Below are 17,746 nucleotides of genomic sequence, written 5' to 3'. Positions count from 1 at the left end.
TAAACCTCACCTAAAGACAAATCTTGTTTTCTAAAGCTCATTTTTTCAGCCAAGACAAACGCAGACACACTTGAGTATAAAAGATTTTAACAGCTTCAGAATAGCTTTTTGATTGTAGTGACTGCTTGTCTCGCTAAGTGTGATGAAGTGATTATTAAGTGTGATGATGAAATACTGCAGATAAGATAAGCAAAACACTCAGTTGCTCACGGTGTGGATGACAAAGAAGATCAGCAAACACGAAAATGATGGTCCAAAAACAGGTTGCATCTCTCTAGCCTCTGCTCTTATTCATTAAAGAGAGAGCGGAGGCAAGACTAATTTAATAATTTTTTCATCCTTGACAGTAATTTTACTCACTTACTGTTGTGACTCATTGCAGAAACATTGATCACTGTCACAGGTGGTACACTTTAGGGAGTTATGATATAAATATGTATTTAAAAATATGTTATTTTGAAAACATTTTTCAAAAATGTAATTAAAAAAGTTTGAATTGAATATGTTTAAGGAAAAGATAAGCTTCACAGATATAAGTACTAGCAATTGATCTCTGGGTGACACTTTATACAAAGAAAAGACATATTCTAACATGACTGACTTGTATTCAGACTAACCTGATGTTTGACCTGCCAATAAAAGAAGCAAACACAGATGAGGCAGTTTTGCCATGCTGCTGTTGTTCCCCTCTCCAAGCTTGAGTAGTGAAATAATTTTTCAGGCACTCTTAAGTTTGAAGCTTGCTGTGCTTCAAAATCTGATGGCGTCAGCTTGTTTTTTTGTTGCACTCTTATGGTTAGAGGTTATGGTTCATTAATAGGTCATGCTTCAACAGAAACCTGAATTTCAGAGACTGTTGGGGTGAAAAAACTACATATGTCAGTGTCTGGGCAAACAAATACAGGCACTCTGTCTGCACGCTGACTGAAACCGCAGTGCAACAGTAACCAAGTGCTACTGCTATTCCTCCACAGGTTCTCTACGGGTTTCTGTTCTCCTCTACAGTAGTACTGAAGCTCTAAAATCTGATGTGTGAGATTTGTGTTTTGACTTTCAGCAATTGCTTGCTTGCTAAAAATCAAATAATAACAAAGAATAAATGTATCATTTTCGCAAAGAACCTTTGGTTGCTGAAGGTTTGTATTTATAGACAGTTATCTGAAGAACAAATGCTTAATAATTTAAGTTTTACTTAAAAAATAAAGAAACCTTGATAGCTTTTTAAAAAAACTCCATATTTTGAGTTGTTTACAAGAAGTAACATTCTCTCTTCTTGTTTAGAGGATTTTCAGCATATCACTGAGTGTGTTGATATATTCCAAAACTCTTGTTTTGATTTTGGTTTTTTGAGTTTTTCTTGCGCAATAGCTGTAAATATGAATTTCCGGAGTGGCCTAATGAGCTACAGTATAATGAATTCAGATCTGTGTCCTCTGAGGGGAGAAAACTTGTGATGCTAGGTGTAATCATCCTCATCAAAGCAAGAAACACAAGTTTAAAATTGTGAGCTCAACTTGAAGGGAAAAAAAGTCTGTCTAAAACTTATCACTCTAAACTGAAAACTACAGAGAATCCACTTTGGATAAAGTATAATTGCAGCAACTTAAAAGGGCATTTGTTGGTGCTGGTGAAAAGGCCCACTTTTATCCTATACCAGCTTTATGCACTTATCAAATAACACATTTTAAGTACTTGCATGGGCTAATGCAAAGTCAAGTGCTGAAACCCCAGGACACCAAGTATCTATACAGAGTTTGCATTTTTAAATATCTAACACTCATATTTCACATTTCCTTCTTTTTTTAATGGCACAATTGAAACTTTTGTCAAATATATTTTACAGAAACTATTGTTATTTGCATGTTGTTTCATACAGTCACCCTCCCTGAAAAGATTTAAACAAAGGGAATACTGTTATTATTTTGTTCATAATTTATCATAATAAATTATCCTCACAGATTAGCTCCCCAAGGCCATCATCAGTTTGTTTGTTGATAATTAATGACTAAATATGTGCAGGTGTGTTGAAGTTGAAGATGAGGAGACACAGATGTTTGCCAATGACAAGAGGGGGACAAGTGGAGAGTGTTCTCCTGTGTATAAAATCTCTATTTTTTAGCTACAACCCAACTAGAAATGAACACTAAAAACATGAAAAAAAAGTCTGTTTTAATCAAAATTGGACCTTGACAAACTAGTTTAGAATGATTGATTTTCATATTAATGATTCATAATGACTACAGATCATTTCTATTATGAAGTTATCACCCACTAATAACATTTTCCTCATTTGTTGGCATGTAATTTTGTATGAGCCATTTATTCTGACAGCATCTCATCAAAGTAAACATTCAGACATTTTGATAAAAAGGAAAAAAACAAAAAAACTCAAGACAAACTCGAGACAAACCTGCAAACACAACAAAAGCAGAGACTCTTTACTCAGCAGGAAGCAAAAAGCAAGCTGAAGCAACTCGCCTGACCTCACCTTCTTTCTAACCACAGGGGCCAACAGAGAGCCCTGCTTCCAGCAACAAACCACACACAGTGAGTTCTGTTAAAAACAAAACTGATTTTTATTTTTTTTGTCTCCCTCCATTTGATATCATTTTAAACTCCACTTGATGGATTTTGAAAAAAAAAAAAAAAAAGGAGACACACTCCAAAATAAATGTCAAAGAAGACAAGTTCAACAACTTAAACGAATCAAAAAGAAGTACAATCATCTCTTCACAACACTGAACATCTGTCAGTGTGGAAGACAAATGTTTTGTTCCTTTCATTGTTTTTTTTTCTGTCTTGTGTGTTTACACTGATGAGATCTTGACAAATGTAACAAACGCCTGTAATTCAGGTGTCTGCATTATGAATGAACAAAACATGTCTGCCCTGTGCAGATCATAAGAATACAGATGCACACATATTGTTAAATGCTCAAATGTGAAGCCCCTTGAATTACTTGTGATAATTGTGGAGCTCAATACACACTTGCACATAGATGCACAGGTACACTCACACACACACACACACACACACACACACACACACACACACATACAGACACACCATTTATATCAGCAATGGCAGAGCGGGCAAACCTGGAGTACTAAGGGAGGGCAGAACTTTTTACAGGATATCTCCACACAAAAAGAAACGGAGGACAGGAAGAATGAAGGAAACTAAATGTGTGTGTAAGTGTGTGTGTGCATGTGTGTGTGTGTGTGGGTGTAGAGAGAGTGAGAGCAAGTAGAAAAGAAGGGCTGAGAGAGAGAGAGAGATGGGTTCCACATTCAACACTAACCTAAGCCAACTCATTCCCTCAATTATACATGGTGGGTTCTCTTCTGGTAAAATTTGTTATTAGTTTCCAAATGAGAAATTTTCCATTACTCTGCAGTGAGGGTTCCTGCAGTCTATTCACTGTTATTGCCCTCTTGAGGCACACAGCACATGACCGGCTCCTATCATATATCCTGTCATGTATCTCAGCCTCCAGCACACCTTACACGGTAATAAGACACTTGTAGCTCGCATCGGTGACTTCACTGCAGCCCTGCATCCCTACCATCTCATAACTGCAATATAAATCAGCACAAAAATACCAGTTGGTGCTGTCAGTTGTGAAAGAAATCCAAGTTTCCCCTGTCAGTTCTCACCACCACAACCAATATTTACCCCTTGTTTGATTGACAAGGAAAATGCCAGGCGTGGGCTAGTGATTCAGAGAGGCCAAGTAATGGGACTCTTTCTATGTTGGAGACGTGAGGTGGGCGACTTAATGACAAGGGGAGACGTGGTGGGCGAGATGCCTCCATTGTGTTGCATGGTCCATGCAAATGTTGCTGTTGCTCAACTAGTGAAGTAAAGCACGCTGTTAATTAGCCAGACGCTCCTCTTCTGAGGTGAGGTGAATGATTGACAAGACGCCATCTGTGGTCGCAGTGAGGAAGAGGGTGAGGCTGGTGGCTCTGTGGCCCAACATCTTTGCTGCAAGCTGAGGTTTTAAATATATACAGAACAGGAACAGCTGAACCGCATGATATGAAGAAGGAATCTATTTTCAGCTAATTACTAACACAAGACTAAAATTGACTCTATCTATCTATCTATCTATCTATCTATCTATCTATCTATCTATCTATCTATCGATGTTATTGTACTCTGTGTAATTACTGTAGTTAATGGATCCTACACCTACGTCTTCCAACTGTCAGGTGACTCTTTACTGAACAAATCTGACGTCATTTCAAACTCCTGAGGTGTACTTATGTTCACTGTTAGGGAGACTTTCCTTGTCACAATCCTCTCTAGCATGCTGTATACTAATGTACTCATTAGCTGTGGTAATGGAAAAGTACTAGGCCTTAATAGACTTGCAACATTGACTTTGCCCATGAGAACTGAATGAGCCTGTAGATAGTTGGTAAACAATGGATAATTAGGATAATATATGGGAATTAGGCATGCTTTGCTGTAAAGGATGTGAGCAGGGAATTTAGAGCAGTGATAATCATTCATATATAATAGTCACTCTGCGTAGCATATCGTTGGCAATTTATATTATTAAATTATTATCTCATTACATATTACATATAATTTCTTATTGTGTATTGCATGCTCACACCTTACGTTTGTGTATTTTAAATCCAGACATAAGCCTCTAGATACATAGTATCAATAGCTGTGGCATCGGCAACTGCAAAACGATCAAGTTACTCTGTCATTACTAATAAAATATAGTGAAACACTAAAGCACCCACCCAAATTGCACGTACAGTGTAAAAGCCGAGGGAGCATGTCGGTTAACACTACATTATGTAGCAAAACAAACAACAAATACCAGCTTGGACTGACTTGAGAAGAAAAACAAATGATTAATTCTTCATTCCCTGGATCTGAACCATAGCTCTGAACACATAGTTTACTGAGCTGACATTACAGCTTGCCCAAATAGTTTCAGAGAAGGGCTTAAAATCGATGTGCAATTAGGGGTGTCTTGTATCAGGCATGATGAATTATGCTCTCTGTTCTAAGGCTGGTCTATAGACACTTGATCAATTCAGCTTCTAGGGACCTGGTAAGGCAGGCCGGGGAGAAATTGCTCTATTCCAAAGCCATTCAGTCGAATGTATTGATTAACCATTGCACTCTGTATTGAAGGTGTGTCTGGGATCTGTTCTACGTAGCGAGGGTGTTGTAAGAGAGGCTGCAGTCTGAGCCTGCTGCCACATACTGTATGAAACGAATAAAGAGGTACATTCAAACCTTGTCTGGGGATACACTCTTTTTACTATTCTATAGTTCTACCTTCAAAGCACCATAATTATTTTACTATTTTACTGCAACAGTTCAGGAATGATGTGCAGTATCTGTCCTTACACCTTAAAGAGCTTAATTACCTGACTCTTTTCAGCAAAGGCACAGTAATCCAAAACTGCATTTTAAAAGTATTTTACAATCCCTGTTCTTAAAATCCATTTCATAACACTGCACTGATATGTTGACAAAATAAAAAAAGAAGAGCCATTCTTTTACAGCTATATAAATTCACCTCCTTTTCCTGCTATTACATGTGTAAAACAATTAATTAAATCCTACCATAAGCAAAAACAAAAGAAGTACGACAATAAAGTGCAATACAATGCTATGTACTGTGTGTACTGTGTGCTACTTTGTGAGCTCTAAACAACAGTTTCATGGCACCTTATTAACAAAGATTCTGTAAACAGATCATCATAACCTTCAGCTACAGGAGCCAATCAACACTTTCTCATCAGGGTGAGCCGAATGTAATTAGGGGCCGAGCAAACGTCTTGTTTATATCACTGTAAACTCACTGAACCCCATTTGGGGTGTTATTTATACACTTGAAGTAGGCCAGACTGTGTTTGTGATCAAGGCTATGTTAATGCTATTCATATTACATAGTGCAAGCATAAATAGTGTGTGGTACTCCTTCCCCATGGGAAAGACCACAGCGCTCAAGTTTGGAGATGCAATATGAGTGCCTGTCTGTCTTCCTCCCCCCCTGAATGGAGAGTTCACTGTCTGGTTAGTGTCATCCCATCTCCCCCTGGTTCTCAGCTTTTGGATTTGCATTGTCAGGGTATCCTCCCACAGGCCCGTCGGAGCGGGTGCTCTCTCAACAGCATCCTCATCTACCCTCAATTTGTGAACCCAGGGGATCTGCTGCCTTCTTGCCCACATCCTCTCCGGTCCTCCTCTCCCACACCACAAGTGTGACTCATTTACATACTGTACATCATGACTCATGAAAACATGTTCTTTTGCTTTGCTTGTTTGTACAAATACCCACATTGTGTTTATCACCACTACGATTTCAAGTCGTATTCCAATGCACTCCCCTCCACCCAGACCCTTAACCCCATAAACCTGAACACAACATACAATGTTTGCTTGTTGTTTTTTTTCTTTTTTTTTTTCAAAATCCACCCATACACGAACACTGACGTGCTTTTTTCAAACCCACATTGAGAAACATGACAGTATGTTATTTTTTTGTCCGTGTTTTTTTTTTTATCTTCAGTTTTTTGTTCTTTTTCTTCATCAAGGACAGATTATGTACATACAGATGTTATATTCCACTGACAAACCCAGTGGGATGCTGACATGGACAAGTATATGAGTGAAAAACAGAGAAGAAAAGAAAAAAACATAACAGCATAAAAGACAGAAATAGTGAGCAGATGAAAAGGTGATTGAGACAAAAAAAAAAAAAAAAAAAAAAAAAAAAGCACTGACCGAACGACCTGCTCTTGTGCTTGAAATGGAATCCATCATTATTTTTGGAGCAACAAGATTCATGCACAAAAAGTGTGTGGCCAGTCACACAGACAACCCGACTACATCGCAGAGGGCAGAAGACTTTTTGAGTACAACATGAAGTGTTTTAAATTAAGTGCCATTTACACAGAGCTTCACAATCATTTCAGAGTACTGTACACAGTAAAAGTACAACAACAGACTTATTTGATATACCTTGTTAATGGCAATTTTTCAGATATTACACCACAGCTTTAACCATATCTGATACCTCTTGCACAGTAGAGTTAGGGGTTATTGCTGGTTCCAAACAAAATCAAACAAAACACATTCAGACAACTGATTCTATACTGAGTAATTCCCCTTTAAGGTCGCAATAGTCAGGGTTCAGGCGGGGTAAACTCATCTCTCCGTGCAGGCTCGTTATGGCAAATTTGCATATAGTCGCTGCATGTGAGTGGAACAGTGTTTCAGCGGAGAAACAAGTGCCACCGCATTGAAATACGGGCTTACCTCCCACTGTTTGTGCTGTAAGGGGAAAGTGGCTGGATAATTGTGCCATGGGGGTTTTGTAGTGCCCATGCCTGCATGTCACAGGTACATATTGGAGGGAGCACTGGTGCACCACGGCGAGGTTGTCCTTGAAGAGGATTCCTGTCAGTGGCAGGATTGAGCTTGATTTATGGGGGCCATCATTGGCTGGCAGGAGGGACAGGTGGAGCCCGGGCTCCTTCGCTTAGCCAGCCACAGGTAATGGCTAATTACATCTTTATCTCCCTGTGGTCTGGCCGAACAAGAACTGACTTACAGCCACGACCAGAGACCGACATGGATCCAAATCATTTATCTAGCTGGTCGGAGAGAGACACACTATGATAAGTGGACAAATATGCTGTAAATGTGCGTGTGATGCAGTTAACAAGATGACCAAAAAAAAAAAAGGTCCAATACATAAACTGTTACAAATTATAAATTACATCATCATTCACCGCTTTCTGACTCGAATGAAATAATCCATTTAGACTGTTTCAAATGTGTTTTTAAAAAGCTTGTCATGGCAAAATAGAGCACATCACTTCGAAAACTTTACATCTTTTTTTTGTTAGTTTTTTCATTGTAGTCGATCAATGTGTGTGACTTCTCAGAATAAAGTACAAAAATTATTTTTCCCACGCACAGCTCATTACCATCAGATTTTGTTCATTTTTTTTCTCACATGGAATTACTATTCATAGTTATTCAAATACTTATTAACATCATCATCTGTAGTATTATTAACACCAAAAAAGTAAAAGCAGGTAACCTTGCAGAGTAAAACAGACACAGTGCAGGGAGGGAGGGAGTGTGGGGGAGTATGGACTCACAACAGGAACATCTCTAACCGGTACATGCTATCAACAAGCGACACAGAGGATGGAGCTGCAGCTTTGAAACAGAAGGTCTTGTTGTCACTGGACAGTCTCTTCCTGCTTCAGAAGACTGGAGTGTAGTCGAGGCTGATCGGAGATGTTGTCCGGCGCCAGGCAACTGAAGGTCGCCTGCATGGCCTCTGTACTGCATATATTTACACTGGGAGGTGGGGGGGTCGGGGGAGAGGGAGGGGGGAGGAGGGAGTAGGAGGGGGACCAGGTGGGGGTGACACGGAGCAGAGAACACCATAGCGATGTGAAGGGCGACTAGACAGAGCACGTCAAACAGAGGGACAGGGGGTGGCTAAAAAGGTTTGGGTAGTGAGGGGGTCTACATGCGAAACCTTGGTATAAACCCCCCAAATTACATAAAGGGGTAGTTAAGACTGACACCGTCACCACCCACCCTTTTTGTTTTTTATACATTTTGACATCATTCATAGCAGATTCACTGCTACACAGTTAAAATCAAAAAGCCATACATATGTGTGTGTGTGTGTGTAGGTGTGTGTGTGATCAAAAGGTGACACTTAACATGGCCCCCAATTGGACATTTTTCAAAAGGTCAGATGACCACCAGAACCACATTATCATTTCCATAAATATGCACTGCAATACTGTGATTTTATGTATAATTTCCATAAGGCAAACATTGTAGGTCAGTCATTAGTCTATGTAGTATATTACATAAATGATCGTCCAGTTGTTAGATTATCTATTTTCTCATTGATCACCGACACAATAATCATTAATGCACACTCTTTATCAACATCAGCCCAGTGGTAACAATGAGGGGATAACAACGTAACGAGGGAAGTACCAAGTCAGACAAATCTGCAAGGCATTCTGGGACACAAAGAGAGAGACAGACTGTGTGTGTGAGAGAGAAAGAGAGGAAGGGATAATGACAGTGAGTTGACCTCAAAATTGAATTGAATGTGCTGGAGTTTTTGGGGGAGGGGGGGTGGGAGTGGGGGGGTGAGCGGGTGGGGGCTGGTGATGTGGTCTAATGTGGTTGTGTGTTTGATGCAATGACTCAATGGCTCCTGGAATAATGCATATTCTTTTTGTTCACAGTGATGGGTTCGTAATTAAAGAATTTCATTTCCTTCTTCCTTCTGTAGAGGGGGAGGGAGGGAGGGAGAAAGGGAGGGTGGGAGAGGAGGTCAGGGGGGTTGGTGCTTTCAGGGACTTTTAGGGACAATTCCAGATGGATGCTCGATCTTTTACACCTTCAGCAGAAGAACAGCAGAGAGAGAAACCCAAACGCACATGCCGACACTCATCCCTGCGTGTAAACCGGTCCCTCGCCCCTGTATGGCCCCCGGTCCTGGACCAAGACAGAGGGAACAAAATGAGAGAAGAGGGAGAGGGAAAAGGGAGAGAAATATGTTCAGTTACACTGCCAGATGTAAGGGTTCTCTGTTTGTACTTGTATAAAACTTTAAACATATTACAATCAATTAACCAAGAAGAAGAAGAAGGGGGGCTTTTTTCTCTTTTTTATGTAATGAAATAACTTGGATCCAATTATAATATGGTAGGCAGTGACATACTGTATGTCAGAGTAGTATATGGTTATTCTGAAGTTACAAAGCCTGTAATGCTGTATTGATAACCTATGAATGTGTTCCAGGAAGCACAACAAAAGTCAATATCATCTTAATCAATATTAATCAACATACCATCAAGAATATAGAATAGAATTACATCACATTTGAAAGGACAAGTGCACAGTGAACAGTGTAAAGTGAAAGCCAGTGCAGGCTGCCAGTGGTCTCAGTAATGGGCTCACTGGTTGAGGGTAATTACAATAATGTGCCAATTTTGATGTGATAGTGGGTTGTTGATGTTAAAATGCTACATGTGGCACCTTTTTAAAATGGTGAACAAAGAGGCACAAAAGCAGGGAAACAAAATCAGGCGTGGCAATGACAGTGAGGGACGGCATATGAATAGAAATGCCACAAAAGTATCCGATTATGGTCCGATTTTCCGTGGCCAGTCCAGAACAGAAAGGGATTTGTTGTGTTCTAACGATGGCAGGAGTAGATTAGGAAGGAAAGAGGAGGCAGAAGGACAGATGATGGAGAGATAGGCTGACAGAAGTGGCAGCGCAGTGGAAAAAGAGAGCAGGAAGATGTATGGGTCTGACGGGAGAGTGAGTCATTGAAGGGAGACTGGCCGAGATAATGGGTAAAGGAATGAAAGAAGAAAGGGGATAGATGAAGGACTCACTTAAGATGGTAATGCCGAATGCACTAAAAGGGGGTGGGGATAGGGGGTTGCTGGGAAATGGAAGGGTAGGAAATCGCTCATTGGGGATGGTTAATGTGAATTGGACTCGGAGAGAAATGACAACTTCTTGGGTAACGGGACAGAGCAGAGACACAGTCTGTGTGTGCAGGAATGCATATGGACGAGAGATAGGGGGTGAGAACATGAACGAATGAGAGCGAGAGAGCAAGAAAGAGAGAGAGAGAGAGACGGTAATATAGGCAAGCAAAGCTTTAATGGGGCGGAGAATAACGAAAATGGGGAGAAGGAGGGAGGAGAGGGCTGAGAAAATGCTGTGCTGCGTGCAGAGCAAAAATGAGATGGGGAAAAGAGGGAAAAACAGTGTGTCATTGCATATGTATGGTTCAGTGGTGGGGTGTCATGTCTGTTTGCACTCTTGCACGTTGATTGATAGTCACATGAGAGTGCACTTATGTATTTGTGAAAGCGTGGGTTCGCATTACATGTGTACACTCCATCACCGCGTGTGTGCACCGTGTGATAACTTACGAAACAGCAGCATGCTGGCATTGGAAGCGCCCAGGCGGTTTGAGGCAAAGCAGGTGTAGTTGCCAAAGTGTTTCTCTGTCACATTGGTGAACAGCAACAGCGAGCGCGTCTTCTCGTTTTTGATCCTCAGGGTGTTGTCACTCTCTACCGGCCTGGGTGGTAGTGGTGGGGAACCAAAAGCGAACGAAGGAAGGGAGCGGGAGGAAAAAGAGAAAAAGAGTGTGACAGAAAAAGAGAGATAACACAACATAACATCACACCTAGTGACTCAGCCCTCATAAGAGGCTTTTTTTCTCTGTCTCTCCAGAGACGACCATGCAACACAGTCCCCCTCCACACATCGACTGTGTCTCACCTTGTACTAATAGTGAAATCTAACAGTCCATAAATAACAGAGGCCTCCTGCTGGGGCCCATTATACTCTATTAACAGCTCTCTCAGGCTGGCAAAGGCTTGTCTAAGTACTTCTGCGTCTTGCTTTGCCTGATGCCAAATCACCCTAACTCCTCTACGCTCCCTGGGACCTTTTACAAACTTGGAAGGACAGTTTATGTGTAGGTAATAGAGAGAAAATAGGTTTCAGACAAGCTAATATTTCTCCAGAGACAGCAAAAACATACATGATTATCTCAGGCCTGTACTAATGTCAGAGGTTGGGCAAATGGATGGTAGCCAAGCCCACGTCCAGAGCATGCCAGAAAAAAGTGCAAATGTTGTTCATGTGTGAAAATGACTGAATGTTTTTTCAGGTTGTTTTTAAAAAACAATGTCCATACTGGAATGCTAGAGCAATAATCTCGTCTCCATCTTTTGGTTGGCAAAAATCAAATTGTGCATCAGAACTAACATCTATGAAGAGGGACAGGCTCATTTACTTTTCTGAATCTCAACTGGTTAAACCTGTTTTGTTGCTTCCTGGTCTCTTTGATTACCCAATTTGTGGTTAACTATAGCTGAACTCACAAATTATGTGTTATTATTAACATATTGTGTCTGTTTCTGTTGTCAGACTACTGATTGGTATAACACAGACTCAGATGTCGACCCACCCATGTCACAAAACAAAAATACAGGTTAATGACAACACCTGTATTTTGTGAGCAGCTGAGTTGATATTGAAAATTAGTGCTCACACGGTGGATCAGAGAGAAAGTTATTTTTGCTTTAAAAAGCTCTGTTTTCTATGTCAACAGTAAAATGCAAGGTTAGTGTTTTGAGAATTTTTCAAAAAGCTCTATTTTGGGTATAAAAACACATACTTGGTGTGGACCAAGGGCCACGTAGAGAAGAACACGCATTTTTAAGTTCAGGTGTCTTTGTGTGGATGTGGTCTATGTGTCAAACAAATTAGCACCGTGCTTGTTGCTGGTCTCACCTGTGGTCGTCTCTGTACCACTCGAAGGAGGCTGGTGGGACTGCCATAGCTTCACAGCGCAAGATGGCTGTTTTACCCAGATGGGCTGGCATGTTCTTCATGTCTGTGATCATGGGAGGATCTGGAGGGGAAAACCGAGGGAGGAAGGAATGGACAAACAGAGGGAGGGAATTCAGCAATTAGTATAAGTCTGCCTTCAGTGGGAAGTTGAGTCAGGTCAGTCTGGGGCGGCCTACAAGGTCGAAAAATCCCCAGAGAGAACAAAATTAAGATGTATGAATTCATACATAATAATGCATTCACATTATTTACATATATCGTTAATACATCATTATGCTATGACTTAGGTGTGAGTTGAATTATCACCACTGGGCTGTTGTGTGGCGCAGAGAGACATACTTACAGTTGACCGTAACCTTGACCTTGCGCTGATCGGGCGGAGCCACACCATTGTTGGTGATGCATTCATAGTCCTCGGCCTGCTGCCTCTTGATCTCTGTGATGTCTAGAAACTCCCCCTCGCTCACCAACCCATCTAACAAAATAAGATAAGGATGTCAAAGGTCACCATATATCAAATGGAAGGTGACTCTGGACGCAGATTTAAGATTTACTACTTGAGATATGGCTGTAGGTGGGCTGACACGCATGGTTCTTACAGATAACATGGGGGGAAGCACCAATGCATATATCAGATAAAAACATTTAATGCATATTTAGATGGTACTTTGGTAAATTTCTCCAGTACCGACACATAGGGCTGGGTGATTATGATGGATATTCATAAGACTACTAAACGAAATTGATCATACTGCAAGATTACATATAAAATTAGCAAATCAATATTTAATGAAATGAAAACGAAAAATGAATTACGTTTAAATCAGATCTGTCTCATGACCCAAACTAAGGGGCCTCAGGATGGCTTGTTCAGAATAGTAATGGGTCAGTTGGTGATTTTTTTGTATAGACTCAAAGTAAGTAAACATGATTTGGCAGCAGTGGCACCATTACTTTTGAAGTGTCAGGGGAAATTGCAAGCTTTGCTTCCAAGCAGTGGACACACCAGGGGGTGACGGCTTGTTCACCACATTATGTAGTGAGAAGAATATTTGGCGGTTATTTGATGTTGACAAACTCCCAGGTGCCCCCAAAACCGAATTAGTCAGTCTCACGCTTTCGCTCTTCTTCCTCAGGCGACAAAACAGCCACAGAATCTCTTCAGAGGGGAGAGTTGAAGGGACGAGCTACGAGTTATTGCTCCTTCATGTGAGGGAATGGATGTTGGTGGTGTTATTGGATTGACGGTGGCAGAGAGAGAGAAAGAGAGCAGAAACAGAAGAAGAATGAGTGTGAGAGTGCACCCCTCCTCTTCCTCCTCCTCCCCTGCAAGTCTTAGCAGCCAGCTGTCTCACAGCCTCCAAAACCATTAGGCCCTTTTTTTCCCTCCCCTTTACCCCATTAAAGAAGTCAGACTGTGGAACACGACATAATATATAATCTCACCACTAACAAGGAAATCCAGCACTTAAATTGCTGCTCACTTTTCCTTCTCAAAGCCCCCCAAACACATACACAACCACTGTCAATCAGTGGACCTTTACTTCCCCGTGCAAACACACAAACAGCTCCTAAGCACATTTTGTGAGCAACACCGACGCAAACACACACACAAAAAAGACGCTAAACGCCACGATTATTCCTGTCAGAGATTAGCGCGGCGGTTCTAATTGAAGATTATACTGGAGGATTATTAGTGCGGCTACTGAGCTGGAGACGATTATTTGCAGCTGCTGCAGCAGAGGCTGAGCAGCGAGCGACAACCGCGGTGATGGCTGCTTGTGCCACCCGAGCGAGTACGGGCAGGCCCTGGGTGATAGGGTGGGGTGGGGTGGGTGCAATGTTATTCACTCATTCCATTAGTCTAATAAATATAGCTCTCTTGTGACATCTCTGTCAAGCAGGCAGAGCACCCAACTTTGCCAGAGTGGGGGGAAAGCTGCAGCGGCACAGAGGGGAAAAGGGAAGAAAAAAGATAGAATCAGACAACTAGCACTGGAGAAATTACACACAAGGCTGTTGCAGCTAACTTCCAGGAAATAAAAAGGACAAAGAAAATAGCGCAATCGAGTGCTAGAGCGTATGTTACAGGCACAGAGAGAGTGATAATTTGCAAGAAATACTGAGCAAGAGACTGAAAGAGATACAGAGATATGAAGATAGAGGGAAAAGAGGGAAACAGCAACATAAAGAGGAAAACAGTAAGAGATGTCGAGTTTGGTATTTGATGCGATTGCTTTTTTCGTGGACTTTTCATTCTCAGCACCTAGGGTGTGATGTAATATGACAGTGCGAAGCAGCCCTCTCACTCACCCTTTCTATCCCTCCCTCCCTTTCCATCCCCTGGGATCTCTGGACCTGCATTGCACACTTCTCTCCACTTTGGTGGGAGATCATATCTGACTGCAGCCGGCCCCTGGCACTCCTACAATGGTCTGTAAAATACAGCTCCATCAACCACTTATGGCTTTTGAAGGAGCCTGACTCCTGACCACCAGAGATAGTTGGATTGCACCTGAGAAGAGAGGGAGGGTGTGTGAATGAGAGGGTGGGGGCTGGTGGTGGTGGGGTATTAGGGGCTCTGGCCTGCCGTACAGTGAAACTGTGCTCTATTTCCCTGGCAGCACTTTGAGTCTGACTAGATCATCAGGGCACTTGATTTCTCGGCTCCTCTTATCCATTTCCATTACAAAAACTACTGTCGAGGCAGAGAGGTCTGATGTCGGGTTAAAACAGAGAAGGATGGACAGGCTGACAGACTGTAAAACCTGTCATTTGGAAGAGTAAGGGGCTGAAATGTGTGTTAAAATAAAGCCACAGCAGAATTTCAAATAGGAAGGCCAATTTGCCCTGGCTCCCCACACATGCCTAAAATTACCCCATAGCTCTCTCTCTAAATAATTTATTCCACATACTTCCATTCCTTACATAGCCCATATTTGTTCTTTCTGGCAGACTATTACTGGATTTTTGAGGCTAATACCTATATGTCAATATTCTGTATCATATTTTCATATGGTAAAAAAGACCTGAATCAATCCTATCGTCTGTGTAGGTTAAGGCCCATATATAGATTACTCCTCTGTGCGATAAACCTCCATTGTTGTCCAAAAACTATTTAAAAACATCAGTGAGCTAAACTGTGGCAAGTTCCTTCATTAGCCTGAATATGGGCACTGTAGTTTATTTTGAGTCAATCCCTCATACACCATCCTGTTGCTCTAAATATCCACTAATGTGCATTAATTCACAGCTGAAAATAGTTCCCAGAAAATACAATATTTATTCCTGTAATGTTTGCTAAACACTACAGTGTGCAGCTGTTTTAGGAAATTATTTATCAGTTTCTTTAAATCAAACTGTATATTCAAGACCAATTCTCAAGATTTATGTCTTCAGTACAAACAAATAAGCTCAGGGCTGAGAGCCAGAGGGTAGAGATGCATTGCTGATTTTGGTCCTTTCATAGTATTGTTAGCAATAACAAAAATACTGAATATTGCCGACCTCAATAGTTAACACGACCCTTTACATGTTTTTATTAGAATAACGGCCAAGATATGTTCTGAGTGGGACATTTTACATTCGAAAAATAAACTTGTCTCTGTTGACTTCGGACTTTCCCTCCTTTCCAGTCACCTGATTTCCCAATCCACCTGCACACCTGCTCCTGATTCCCTCATCAAGCCACACCTGTGCCTCATCAACTTTACTCAGTATATATACCTGTCCACAAACACCAGTCCTCTGCCACATCATCATATTGTGCCTCCACAGCCTCTGTTCCTTTCTGCCTGCCTGTTTATCAGTCTTGCTTGTTGTTGTTTTTCCATTCTGCTGTTTTGATTTTTTTTTTTGCCTCCACTGACTTTTAATCCTCTCCCCTACACTACAACTGCCAAATTATTTAACCAATCTCACCAAAATCTACCAAGAACTCCCTGTCAAAGATACAAAGATATAAACACCCTACACCCACACCCACTTTTCCTCCCCATTGCCACAATCGTCCATTCATGCCAAGCCTGTGTGTGTTGTAATGGATGGGATGTCAAATGATAAGGCTGTGATGTGCTGGTGTATTTAACTGAATGAGACAGAATGCCTGTATGTCTTTGAGTGGGTCAGCTGATGGATGCCAGTGAAAGTGAATGGGGGCGACAAATCGTATCTGTGCTTTGGTGAAGATGAAGGAGGTGGATTCTGCAAGCTAAGGACTCTGGTCACTTTAGAAATGTTGCAAATGGGTCGAAGACTTTTTAAAAACCCGTTCTTGTTTCACCTCTTGAGGCGGTGCAAATGGCTCCTCCCACTCAGCCACCTCATGATGCACAAAGACACACACACACACACACACACACATACACATTTCCCACTCGACCTCCACATACACTCCCCCCCTGCAGTTTCTCTATGCAGTCTCTGAGTAATGGGGACAGATGGCTGGCAGCTTCTTGCTGTTTCTTTGGGCTCGTCCACCACTCCTCCAGCTCCACCCCCTTCTCCACCACCCCTGGTATCCTGCAACTGATGGCTTGGTTCTAGAGACTCCCACGGAATAGCAATGCGGACCCTATCTCTTTCTCTGCAAGCTGAGGGGTTATTGGGGGAGGGGGGCAGTGAGAGATGGTGGGGGTGGTTAGAGACGGAGGATTACTGCTGACAGAGGAGAAATGCTGTAGGCTTGCGAGTGAGGACAACTACACAGACTTTGTGATGTAAGATTGTGTGTGTGTGTGTGTGTGTGTGTGTGTGTATTTGCTGCAGGTGTGCATTCGTGCACGCTTTTCTTTTCTCATCTATTTTTGTGTGTCTGTGGGGGTGTGTGTGTGTGTGACCACTACTGGGTTTGTCCATGCCTGAGGTACTGTACTGTACTGTGTAGGTTCACAAACACTGACTGTGCAGAGAAGGACAATGCATGTACAGCAGGCTAACTCAGGGACAAACAGAGGGGAGAGGAGGAGGAACAGACCTCTAAGCAAGCCCAAATCTGTCTGTAAGTACAGCAGTACAGTAGGTTGTGCATTTATTGGCCTAACAGTATAATTACATCGTGTTGAGTAGTTGTTCACAGTGGCCTATTTATTATTGCTGTCTTGCTGCTGCATTTGATCTGTGCTGCTGCTGCTATAGCCAAGCTACAACTCAGCCTCATTGTTGTGTTGATTTAAAAAAAAAAAAAAGGAGAAAAAAAAAGCTATAACTATGACTTTGGCGACTGATGCAATAACAGCCTCACAAAGTCAATTATTTGACTTTCAAAACACTGAAAAGTCTAAAATAAAGTTAAAGCAAGTTAAATCCAAGTTATTTTTAGGCTTTCTGGCAC

The 17,746-nt window shown here is 41.6% G+C and overlaps 1 protein-coding gene across 1 annotated transcript in view; it reads right to left on the bottom strand.

The window, feature by feature from the left end:
- Positions 1 to 2,155: 2,155 nt before the first annotated feature.
- Positions 2,156 to 17,746, bottom strand: part of iglon5 (IgLON family member 5) — a 90,684-nt gene continuing 75,093 nt past the window's right edge. Inside the window, exons 5-8 of the mRNA XM_018700001.2 lie at positions 12,758 to 12,889; positions 12,355 to 12,475; positions 10,980 to 11,131; positions 2,156 to 9,522 (exon numbers count right to left, since the gene is read on the bottom strand). Of these exons, the coding sequence (XP_018555517.1) occupies positions 9,419 to 9,522; positions 10,980 to 11,131; positions 12,355 to 12,475; positions 12,758 to 12,889 (509 nt within the window). The 3' untranslated portion in view covers positions 2,156 to 9,418. The remainder of the gene's footprint in view (positions 9,523 to 10,979; positions 11,132 to 12,354; positions 12,476 to 12,757; positions 12,890 to 17,746) is intronic.

The sequence above is a fragment of the Lates calcarifer genome, linkage group LG15, assembly GCF_001640805.2.
Source record: "Lates calcarifer isolate ASB-BC8 linkage group LG15, TLL_Latcal_v3, whole genome shotgun sequence".
Lineage (NCBI taxonomy): Eukaryota > Metazoa > Chordata > Actinopteri > Centropomidae > Lates > Lates calcarifer.
This window is presented reverse-complemented; position numbering and strand designations above follow the sequence as displayed.